The sequence below is a fragment of the Glycine max genome, chromosome 9 (assembly GCF_000004515.6).
Source record: "Glycine max cultivar Williams 82 chromosome 9, Glycine_max_v4.0, whole genome shotgun sequence".
NCBI lineage: Eukaryota > Viridiplantae > Streptophyta > Magnoliopsida > Fabales > Fabaceae > Glycine > Glycine max.
In genome coordinates, this window is record NC_038245.2 from 36,680,813 (window position 1) to 36,694,048 (window position 13,236).

General features: G+C 32.1%; 1 protein-coding gene across 1 annotated transcript; it reads right to left on the minus strand.

Moving 5' to 3' along the window:
• Positions 1-5,899: 5,899 nt before the first annotated feature.
• Positions 5,900-6,709, minus strand: LOC100776288 (protein 108). The gene is made up of 2 exons (XM_003533168.5): positions 6,369-6,709; positions 5,900-6,041 (listed from the first exon to the last, which is right to left on the minus strand). The coding sequence occupies exons 1-2, from the start codon at positions 6,643-6,645 to the stop codon at positions 6,031-6,033; spliced, it is 288 nt and encodes a 95-aa protein (XP_003533216.1). The 5' UTR covers positions 6,646-6,709; the 3' UTR covers positions 5,900-6,030.
• Between the last annotated feature and the right edge of the window lie 6,527 nt (positions 6,710-13,236).

Here is a 13,236-nt window from a genome sequence, read left to right on the forward strand (position 1 = left end):
CTTTAAAAAAAAATCCTAGTGGGTTGAAAATGCTATTAGAGGGTTTGTGGATTTAGGGTAAAATAGTACGCTGTGGAAAAGGAGAATAATAGTACTAACGTGTATCTCATTTCAGTCGTTCGGAGTTTATTTCAAACCTCAAATTGAACATAGGTGTATAGGGCCTCAATTAGATTGTTTAAATAGCCCTTAAAATACTCTTCAGGAGGTAAAAAAAACAATAAAACATTCTTTTTAAGGTATTTTTTTTTCCAGATAAGCGCTGAAATATACGAATTGGGTATGGATATTAAGTTTTTACACCAACTCTCGTTTTTAGTCAATTATTATTGAAAATAAGTGATTACTTCTTAATGAAAAAGTAGATATTTTAGGTGAGTATGACCCGAAACATGTACACGAATTGGTACAAAGTCTCAATTATAATTCAACTAAACTATGCGCCCATTTCAGACTACGAAATGTAAAGTTACAGAACAACAATTTTGCCTAAAAGAAAAAAGACAATACTATACGAAAATCAAATAAATCATCTTAATGTATTACACCTGCGAAAGGAATGAGATCTTAATTAATATGTTCGGTACATAAAAAATATATATATATGTTCGGTACAACATTTCTTCTTATTTTGGGACAAAGTACAATATTTTGTCTTACCTCACTCTCTGCTCTAATTAATTTTCATCTACCTTGAGGATGATAGCCGAAAAGCTGTAGATACTACACAATTTAAGTTTCCAACATACACTTCTTTTAAATATGAAGAATGTTGAACCTCATACTGAAATAAAAATAAGGAAACCGTGTAAATTATCTGTCAAAAGGAATTTGAATTAATATTCCATGCTAAGTAGTACGATATATGAATTACTTATTTTACAAATTAGTAAAACCTAAAGTATCACCATTAGTTGTAATCAAAGAGGCCTTGATAATTAATATTCAAGAGCATAAAATGCATCAAAAAGTAGATAAAAATTAGTAATGTGCCTCCATTTTTGTGGTTTCTTTTATTTTAGAATTATTAAATATCTAAATTTTTATGAGTTTTACACAATAGAGGTCTCATCATGATGATTGATAGTATTTTTATGGAAATTTTTAGATTTTAAGCAAGGAAAATTAGGAAGTGCATCCTGAAGGCTCATGCTCAGCATGCAACGCTCGCTAAGCGAGGGAATCCGCTCAATGCCAAGACAGCTCGCCCAGTGCGGCTACAAACCCTAGAGAGCACGAAGCCAGAGACCAACCGCTCAGCCCGTAGTCAACTGGCCCAACGCAGCTTTTGTCAGTTCTCTTAGGCAAAAAGGAATAAAAAGCAAGCTGATTTCATCTCATTGGAGCTTCAACACTTCACCTTTCCTTGTCTTTTCCATTTGTAGTTGAGCTCTCCATGTTAATGGAGGGCTAAACATTCCATTTGTTGGGGAGTTTTTCATTGAGCACTCTTGATGTAAAAGCTCTAATTATTTATTTAATATTATTGCTAGTGTCTTTGCTTCTATGGGTGGTTATTTTCATGTATGTGGTTTGATCATCCATTTATATGCTTTGTTAGGATTTAAGTGTTGGAAAATGCGGTTAATCCTTAGAACATGGTAGAACAACTAAAATTCTTCATTTTTAGGAATAGTGTGAAATAATTTAGTATGGTTTGCATCCCATTCGTCATGCTGTTCGCTTAGTTGATTTCTTTGAGGAATCAAGAATGAAACTAGAAGGGTTATACTCTTTCATGTGAGGAATTGTGGTTAGAGTAAATTTGTGGATGCAAGTGACATTAGGATAATATTGAATAGAGAAAAACTTTTCCAATTACATCAAGAGAGGTTTCAGTAGGGCGCTCCCCAACATAATTACCTTGGTATTTGTTTTCATCCGCTAAGCTCGGTGTTTAATTCTATTATTCAGTTTTAACTAGGAAAAATGTTATAGTTTATTGTGCAACATGAATTATTTGTTGACTTTCATTTACATCCAACTATAAATTGTTTATAAACTAAATATGTGTCATTTGAGTACAAAAAATTTCCTTAGAACACGATACTCTGTCTTACTGTTTTAATTTACTATTTGGACAAGTTGGTGCACTTGCCAACTAGTGAAGAGACCTAAATCAAATTTAAAGAATTTTTTTTATTTTAAAAGAGAGATCTACATGTTGGACCTTTTGTTAATGTATGTGATATTTTTAACAAATGTGATTTTTTATTTTATATATTATTTTTTATTAATATGCCCGAAACATAAGTTTTAATTACTTTAGACTTAGAGTCAATTCTGATTGTAATTCTCTTCAACCTTGTTATGAGCTTTTTCTTCTTCTTCTTCTTTTTTGACGAAAGCCTTGTTATGAGCTTGTTCACTTCAATATTATTTATTCCCTGAAACATAGAAACTATACTACAATTAGACATGAGTTTCGCGAAGGAAATTAACCAATGATGGCATTAGTTAATAATTTCTAGTGGCAATTAGTACAGTTTTAGTTTCGTCTTTAAGTTTGGCCCTTCTTTGTAAGAAAAAAAATGTAAACATATAGAAATTCCATGATCTTGTATAAATAAATTTCAAACTGATAATTATTAATGAATTAAAAAAGTCACATTGTCATACTATTTTTTAAAAAAAAAAACTTACGTAAAGATTTCTATTATTTTTTAATATAATATTGATACCAAGTAATCTTCAGAATAATTAATTAAAGGTGGTATTATTCTCCCAATAATATTTATTTTATATCTAACGAATTCAAATTGCTATTAATTGTATTAATGGATATTTATAGAAGTAAATAATTTTTATTGAAACCTATACTAGCGCGTCTATATTATAGAAATGAATGCGAAAATTCTAAATTGAGGTGCAAACATTGCTATTCAATGGGGGAAGAAGGTGAAAACATTTATTTGTAAGGTGTGGACTTTTAATGACAAAGTAAAGACAGAGGATTAAACCTTTATGCTTATACAACTGAGAATTTAACGTTGTGAATCAATCTACTTGTCATGGCATGAGTTGGGGCTGTTGGGCTGGTTGAACTGTTGAAGAATTGGGCCCACATATCTTAAATAACGAAAACAACTAGTAATAAAGGATTTGAAAAAATATGAAACATTATAGAGTGCAGGTCTATCGTACATTGGTCTATCAAATATGTAGCGCCCCCACCCCAACCTCGCAAGCAAATGTTCAATTAATGACTGCAATAGGATAAACACGTGGAAACATGTTTGGGTTGACAAAATATTTTCCACTTTTATTTGTTACTAGTATTTTAATTTGAGTATTCAATAAAGATAAAATATTTATTTTCATATGATTAAAATTTATAATGAATAATTTAAATTGTAAAATAAAGTTATTATCAACTATGGATTTTTATTATGAAGAAAATTCTGAACTATTGATAATGAATTGGTTTAAATTTACTTTTGGTGTCCATACTTTTCCTATTCTACAATTTTGGTCTCTCAAATTTTTTTTCTATACTATTGGTTTTCATTCTTTTATATTTTGACAATTTTGATTTATCCATAATTTGTCACCGTTATTTTTTACTGAAATTACTAATTTGATATTTAAGTAATGATGTGACATTAACATATTAACATGATGGATGACTTGGCAATAGAACACATGCGAGTACAATGTATTATTATGGTAGTATGAACCAAAATTTAGATTATTAGGATGCATTTGATTCGCTAAAAAATAAGAAATCAAACAACACAAATATTTGTCTAATGTTTGATTTAAAAAATGATTGAGGGACATTACAAAATAAACAATGATGGACTAGACAAATACCAAAAAACTTATAACTCATTAAACCTCGTATAGTTTTTTGTCTCGTCTCTAACAAAAGTAAAAATACAATATTATCCCTTTTACTTTTCATTATCCCACACCTTTCTTCTTTTTCCATATTTGTCTCCTTCTCTAAACCTCCATTTCCAAACGTCGTACCTTTGTTATCGACGAGGATCATATATTTTTTTTTCTTTTGGCCAATTCTGACGAGGCTGTGTTGCGGTGCCATGGCATCGTTGCCACCATCGTGACCCTATAGTGGCCTCCCGACGCTAGGCCTTGTGCTCGGTGGCGTTAGGGACTGCACCTCCTCCGTGGAGGTGTCTCTCCTTTATTGCGCTGTCAAGGTCCTGCTAATGCACCTAGGGTTTTATAGTAAAATTTATATTATTTTATTCAATATATAAACACATTAAACAAGATACAATATCAAATTAGTTGTATTGCATCAAGTGTCAACCAACATATAGTACAAAAAGTTATTCTATGACTCAGCTTTTGATTAATGGAGTTCTTTTTGTCTTATCTTTCTAGCAAATCAAACTTACCTTTAATATCATATCAACATACATAATAAATTGCTAAATCATTTATCACATTGACATGTTAGTGTCACATTATTACTTATTACTTATAAGCAATGTCATAAATTTGGGTTATAAAATTGAAGGCATACATACAGTGAATTAAAATTACTAAATTTTAAAAAGTTGATAACCAGATTTGCAATAAATTTTTTCTAGAGACCAAAATTGCTTAAGGATAAAAAATATATATTTAATTCTAATTTATTTTAAAAAATTAAAATTAAAGATAAAGTATGGTAAACTAAAATAGAAAAACAAATAAGATCAATACTTTATAAATATGGAGAAACAAGCCATAATTGTTTTTTTTTTTGTTTTCGTAAAAATATTAATACAATAATATTTTGTCTGTTCGTTATGCATGACGAAAAAGGTTTTCGTTGAGTAGATGAAAAATTGTTTCCATCAAAAGCATTTTTGTCAAAAAGAGAAAGTTAGGATATGAACTTAAGTTTTCACCTGGGCAGGAAATATACTCCTTTACTAAGTGTAACATTTAGCTCATGGTTATTACTTTTTGTATTTTCCATATTACTTCCTGCACTTCCTCTCTCCTTTCGGACTGTCCATCCTGAAATATGTAAACCTACATCTTAAAATACAGTCTCTTTTTAGCTTCCAGAATAACCATTCTAAAAGGTCAAAAACATTCCAGACAAAATTGCAGGAAGCATGGGAGTGCAGGAAGTAATAGTCCCCGCTGACACAGTAAAATGGTGCATTCTGCTTGATATTAGGCGCAATACCTGTTGCACCCGACCACCCGTTCTTAAATTAAACCCGATTTACTTACAAGACAGATCATTGATTTTCTTACCACTTCTGTCAAATTTCATTACCAAAGGAAAAGTTCACTTTAAAATATTTACATGGTCATTCAGAGGGGACAATTATAGAAACTGATATATATATATATATATATATATATATATATATATATATATATATATATATATATATATATATATATATATATATATACATGACTACATGATCATTCATGGGTGATTAATGAGTTGTTACAAAAAATGCATTATGCTCTTTAACAAAGTTTTTTGTTTTTTCTGAATGAATGCTTTTTAACAAATTGACCCGCCATGAATTCGTAAAATTAGTTTGGTACTAAAATATTTCTCTCATATATCCCATTGATGTCAACTTGATATATATTAATTCATTGAATTAGTAAATAATAAGTTCACATAACATGGGCGCCTTCATTCTCCTCCCTTGTGCATTCTCTTGATGTGAGACTGGCAATTCTTTCCTATTCAATTTGATTTCTTTCTTTTTATTTTATTTCATTGGCTTTAACACTAATAATTAATCCCTAACAAAACACTAATAATTAATCATAACTCAAGTGTAATTGGGCCATTCAACAATTAACTATATTGTCACCATGAAATAAAACTAAATTATAGTATACTCAGTATGTTTCTAAAAGCAAAGAAAAATTTCAACATATCTTTATTTCATTGTATTCATTTCCTTTTGCCATGCATAATAGCTGGGTACCAGAGACAGACACCATGTGACAAAGCTAAAATTAAAAAAGAAATAAAAGATAAACCACAGAGTATGTATGGGTTTCAGCATTATTCTCGTATCATCCGCTTAATCTGCTCTAATTTGCACCTGTAAATTAAGATTCAAGAGTAATAATATAAATATTCAATATCCAAGAAGAAAGAACTTGGTAAATATATGATCATGTTTTGATAAATTTTCACGCAAACACTGATGGAAAAAGAAAATAAACAAAAAGATAAATTGAATTGAGTTTCTTTTACTAGTTAAAATTAACTTATACATTTTAATTTTGTTTAAAATATTAGATAAGAAAACTTCTATAAAAATATAGTACATAAGTTGGTTTCATCACACCTAAGAAATTTATAAAGAAATTTATCCGAGCAGAGGTGGAGTCACTATAAAAGGAATAACTAAGTGTGAGAAGCATACTGCAACCGAGGGATGGAATTTGGCACTGAGAAGGGAGTTGAGAAGCGATCCTAATGGTGCTGCAGAGGCAGTCACGGTCTACAGCTTGAAGTGCATTGCAGCATCTAGAACTAGGGTTTGTGTTGACACCAGGCACTACAAATGGTGCACAAACATTGAGCTCACTCAGCTGGGTTGTGCAGGTGCTGCTCTGTGCCATTGCTATTTGTGTCCCATGTGCCACAACCACCAAGAGAAGAAGAATTAGAGACAAGAGAGACTTTGGTGATGCAGCCATGACTAAATTCAATTGAAATTATAACTTTTGGTTATTAATTAATTTGTTTACTTACTAATCCCACTGTATGTGGTCGTGTATGGTTTGGATGGAGTAGTGTCCCTATTTATGGTGAAATTTGGGAAGCAAAAAATTGGCTTGTTCATTTGGTGAGTCACCTACCTTGAGAGGTTTTCTGATCATAACTTTGGTGTTGAATGCATGGCATCTGCATGTGACATGATGATGATCATGGGTTCAATCCTTTTTCTCTTCATGTGAGCACACATTTGTATCAAGTCCGATATATAGTCCAATCAGGTTATATGCGTGCACACATTTGCTCACTCTTAGGGTATATGTGGCAGAATAAAGACATAGGCAAGGGTAAAATTATGTAATGGAGAGAAATAAAGTGTTACGAAAAATATTGCAAAAAAGTATTCAAGTGTGAAACGATACCTACCACCGGAAAGGAGTTTATTTGGAAAAAAAAAACCTGGACATTAGTGAAACCATGATACCTTTTTAGAGAAAAGTAATAAAAAAAATACTCAACAGTGTTACCTTTTTTTTTTAAGAGTTATGTTATTTATATTATTTTTTAGTATTATTTTTTCTCTCTTTTTATTACATCAGTCGTCTTATCTTTTACTTTTCTCTTTTTCTTTTTTATTGTATAATTTTTTGGTACAAAATTATATGCAAATAGATTTTTGCTTTTCCTAATTAAAGGGGTGAGATAAAGTGGCATTCTTGTAATGTTCAACATATATAGTGTTGTAACATGAGAGTTGGTCTAGTAAAATGTGTTAATTTCTTGTAATATAATGAATTAAAATTTGAATTTTCGTTAAAAAAGATGTCAATATATTTACATAAATTTAAAAACAAAAAATTAAGAAATACAAATATTTTCTTGTATTAATAATCACGATCTAAATAGATATGAATCTATCTTTATATATATAGTTAGTGTTCTGAAGTGGTTCATTCTTTTTTACTAGTCTATGATCTATCAGTGACAATGCTTCTGGACTGGCCCATATATATAATTAAATCCTATGGCTAGTACGCAAAAGAACAAATTTATTTTTGTGGGAATATTGCTGTATTGTTTTTCTTCTTCTTATTAGCTGTTTTGTTTTTGGTTTTCTGTCTCGAACTTAAAAAAAAAGACCTAGAATCCTAGATCATAATCAAACAAGTTTCCCGCTTTTGAAAGTTGTATTGTATTTTTAATAGCTAAAATTAAATTATTTTCATAATCTCATCACTTATCAGAACCCCCATATGCCACATCGAGACCAAACTATGCACTGTCGAACCTTTGACAAGGTCCAGACAACAGTGCAACACTGTTGGCCGGTATATACTATTTCCATTGTTAGAAAAATAGAAAAAAACACAATACAGAACAAAAGAGAAGATAACTAATTGGAAGTTTATTGTGCCGTCGAAATCACTGTCTTGAAAGTAAAATTTGGCAAGACCTCGATGCAATCCAAATTGTCGACTGCTCCCCAAGGTTAACACAACTAGCCTATGAACACGTGCACTCGTGGCCTTAGGCTATGGAAACCACAGAACAATTGCCCAGATTGTTGAGTTGTGAAAAACAGAAAAAATGAATAGAACAGAAAAACAAAAGAGAAAACTTTTTTGCACACCCCTAAAAGCCGTGTGAATCCTTTTTAAATAGAATGAGTGTGAAAACGATTCCCCTGAATTTTCTCTAGCAGCTCCGTGCCTTCCTCAATATTAGCCTCACCACTAATAGCCCTTTGATCCATTAAAAAAATGCTAATAAAGTGAGTGTTACAAAAGTTGGTTTGATAACTAATAAAGGGCATTCAAAGAAAATAAATTTTAAAAATCTCTATTGATGTGGGATGACAAAAGGAAACAACAATATATGTTTCTATTTTCCATTGTCCAACAATCCCCCACCAATGGTCAAACAGGAAGAAGAATGAAAAAAAAAATCCAGGCAAAGAAGGATTAACACTTAAGTACCAATATCGTAATGATTGAATTGATACGTAATGGAACAAGACAACAATTGTGTCTAGGCAGTGAATTATTCTTGAACTACTATGACTTCAATTGAGACCCCCACAACACATGTATTGCCTTAATATATGTGATATCCGCATTATTCATAACAAGCGCTTTTAATGGTCATGTGCACACCTTGGGCACTCCTGAGTGCTCTAGAAGGATTGTCCAAGTCTTCCATAGAAGGCAGCCCACCTTCACACTCACGTAGGTGAATCCATCAAGTGCGTCTCAAAAGCACCACCATAATCGACTATGGATTCATTAAGAGCACAAAAATGCTCAACCTCAAATATAACAAATGGTGAGTCTATCCATAATGCACTATCACATGTCATAGAGATGAGAAGTGTTATGCTATAGAGTATTCATATGGCTTCGTTTCACCATGGAAGGTATCCACCATACTTTCCTCAATAGAAAGGCTTAAGCCCCATCTCCCTAGACGATTCAAGAACCAATTTTCTTGTTAAACCTTTATTAAGAGGATCCGTCAAGTTCCTCTCAGATCTTACAAACTCTAAAGAGATCACACCATTTTTCAACAATTCTTTGATTGAACTGTGTCTAATGCATATGTGTCTCCTCTTTCCATTATACACATTGTTCATGGCAAGTCCTATAGCTGCCTGAGAATCACAATGAAGAGAAACCGGTATAGACCGTTTTCCCCACAATGACACATTTATGAACAAGTTCCTCAACCATCTTGCCTCTTGACTTGCTAAATCAAGAGCAATGAATTTTGATTCCATAGTGGAACATGCTATACAAGTTTGCTTAGTAGACTTCCAAGATATAGTATCTCCGCCCAAAGTAAAAACATACCCACTTGTAGAACTGACTTCTTCATTATTTGTAACCTAGTTTGTGTCACAAAATCCTTCTAACACAACAAAAAATTTACAAAAATGAAAACACCAATCCACAATACCTTTAAGATACTTAAGTAAAAGACAAAGTGCAGTCCAATGTTCACTACGTTGTGAGTATATCTACTTAACCTACTCACAACATAGCTATGTCAGGTCTAGTACAATTCATGAGGAACATTACACCACCTATGATTTTAGCATATTCAGCTTATGAAACACTAGATCCTTTGTTTTTCTTAAGATGTATGCTAGGATATTAGGGAGTTTTCACAGGAATTCATCATAACAATTAAATTTTTTCAGTATCTTTTCGATATAATGTGACTGACACAAGGAGAAGCCATTATCATTTTTTTCTCACTTTAACTCTAAGAATCACACCAGCTTATCCTAGATCTTTCATATCAAAATGAGAGGATAGAAACAATTTGGTCTCATTCACCACAATTACATTTGTCCTAAGAATCAACATGTCATCAACATATAGACATATTATCACACATTCTAGTCCAATCAATTTAAAGTAAAAACAAGTATAAGAAGAATTCACAACATAACCATCACCCACTAAAGTTTGGTCAAAATTTTCATACCATTGTTTAGGAGTTTGTTTAAGGCCATATAATGATTTTCTCAATTTACACACTTTGTTCTCTTAAACCTGAACCACAAACCCGTCGGGTTGTTCCACATAAATTTCTTTTCTCAAGTCACCATTGAGAAAAGTCATTTTTACATCCATTTGATGTACTACAAGTCGATGAATAACATCTAAGGCAATTAGAGAACAAATTGTGGCAATCTTAGTAACAGGAGAAAATGTATCAAAAAAGTTAATGTTTTTCTTTTGTGTATAGCCCACAACTACCAATCTAGCCTTAAATTTATCAATGGTTCCATCAGTCCTTAATTTCTTTCTAAAAATCCATTTACATCTAATTTGTTTACTTCCTTTAGGCAAATCAACTAGATCCCAAGTATGATTAGACACGATAGAATCTAATTCACTATTAATTGCCTCTTTCCAAAAGTTAGCATCAATAAAAGTTACTGCCTCAATATAGGTTTTATGATCTTCCTCAATCAGGAAAGCTGATACAAAAACATCATTTATTTTATCAATATCATTGTTTTCAACCAAGAATGCAGTAACAAAATCTGGTCCAAAACTACTTTCTATTGTTTGCCTTTTACTTCTTCTAGGTTCATTAACTTGTTCATTTAAAGCGGAGGAAGAATCAGGCAAAGATAAAGTCACTGAAGTAGTATTAGAAGAACCAACCACATCATTAACATATTTCTTTAATGGAAAATCTTGCTAAAAAATTCTCCCTTTCTAGATTCGCAAATAGAATTATCATTCAAACACAAGAATCTATAGGCATCACTATTTTGAGCATATCCAATAAATACACAATCAAATGTTTTGGTTCCTACATTTGTCCTCTTGTAATCTGGTAGACCCACCTTAGCTAGACACCTCCACACTTCCAAAAATTTTAAGTTAGGTCCAAAGCCTTTCTATAATTCATAGGGAGTTTTATCTAGCCGTTTATGAGGGACTTTATTTAGTATATAACAAGCAGAAATACAGCTTCCCCCTATATTTGGTTAGACATACTGGAACTTAATAGCATAGCATTCATCATTTCTTTTAATGTTATATTTTTTCTTTCAGCTACGCCATTTTGTTGAGGAGTATAAGGGGCACTAGTTTCATGGAAAGTTTCATTCTTTCAATAAAATTCCTTAAGAAAAATTGTCCCATATTCATCCCCTATCAGACCTAAGCCTCTTAATTTTACGGTCCAATTGGTTTTCAACTTCTGCCTTATATTTTAAAAACATTTCTTTGGCCTTGTCTTTTGACCTTAGAAGGTAAACTTTGGTATATCTAGAAAAATCATCTATAAATGTTACATAATATCTTTTACCTCCTCTACTAACGATGTTTTTAAAATCCGCCAAGTCAAAGTGAATTGATCCAATTAATTTGTTTGTGACAGGTTTAAAAGGCTTCTTTGCATATTTTGCTTCCACACATATAGGACACTTAGAAAGGTTATTCACATATGGTACATTAATCAAATTCATATTTTTAAGTTTCTTAATAGAAGCCATATTCACATGTCCTAGCCTACCATGCCACAAATCAACAGATTCAACAATATAAGCACAACCAGTTGAAGAATCAGCATTAGAAGCAACATAAATGGTGTTCAGTACAAAAATCCATCAGCCAAATATCCTTTCCTCACAAAGTTCCCATTCTTAGTTATAACTACCTTATCAGCTTCAAAAACCAATTTCAGTCCATCTCTATTAAGTAAAGTACTAGAAATTAGGTTCCTATGTAGGGAGGGAACATACAAGACATCATTCAAGGATAAATTTTTTCTAGAAGTTTGAGAAGAATCTTTCCTTTACCAAGCACTCCAGCTGTAGTAGAATTTCCCATGAAGACACACTCTCCATCAACAACATCCTCAAAGTGGTGAAAAAGCTCTTTGTTGGCACATAGGTGTTTAGAAACACCAATATCCAGAATCTAGTCCACCTTGTTATCAACCAAGCTTGCCTCCACCACCACAACAACTATTACTTCTTCATTTTCTGCTAGATGTGCTTGAGCTGCAAATGGTACAATAGGCTTCTGGTTATGATTTTGTTGTCCCTATCTCATGTAGCACTGATATTCTTTATGACCTATTTTGCTACAAACATAACAAATAAGTTTCTTTTTTTGAATCTTGTTATCACCTTTGTTGATACCGGTATGATTTTTCTGATTTTTTTTTCTCTTTTCCTTTCCCTTTGAACCTGTTTTGATCAACAATCTCAACAACATTAGCATTAACAAAATTTACAAAAAATAAAACATGTTTATCTTTAAGTCTTTTGGCCTCTTCAATCATCATATGATTGACCAACTCTTGAAGTGACAAATCTCTCTTATTGGGTTTCAATTGGTTGCGGTAGTCACTCCATGATGGTGGGAATTTCTCCAGAAGCACATTAGCTTGTAATATCTCACATCTTCGTTCCTTCATTTAGTATGTCACTAACCATATTTTCATATTCATGAACCTGCTCCATGATTGACTTATCATCCAACATCTGAAAACGTAGCCAATTCCCTACCACATACCTTCTTTTTCCAGCATCATCATCACCATAACGTTTTAGAAGAGTGTCCCATATCACCTTTGCAGATTTTGATTGATGAACAAATCAAACAAATTATTTGTCATGTGAGTCAGTAAATGACCCGTAAGAGTTTTGTTGTCCTTTTCATATTTCTTCTTAGCATCTTCATTAGCTTTCTTGGTTCCTCCAGAGAGCGGTGTGATAATGACTATCAAATTGTTCTAAAAATAAATAAAACTAGGAAATTTTGTAATACATGATTAACCTAGGTCAACTCAGAAATATGATTCAATTTGGTTCCTACATTCATTCACTTATGAACATTCATTATGTTTTGTTCTGTTTCTTTATCTTTGTTTTTGTAGGCGACTGTGAAGGAATGCAAAAACACAAAAATAGAGATGAAGAAACATGATGCAATCCTATCCCGCAAGGGCATTGGATAGAAGACTCCAAGTAGATTGGGTCAGAGATCCAAGGAAAGGCCCTAGGGTTCTCATGAGTCTTAGGGTAGATTTCGAGCTTATGAGCT

What these genes read in the sequence shown, in the direction of transcription:
- LOC100776288 (XM_003533168.5), bottom strand. Translation starts at nt 6,645, where the DNA reads ATGGCTGCATCACCAAAGTCTCTCTTGTCTCTAATTCTTCTTCTCTTG.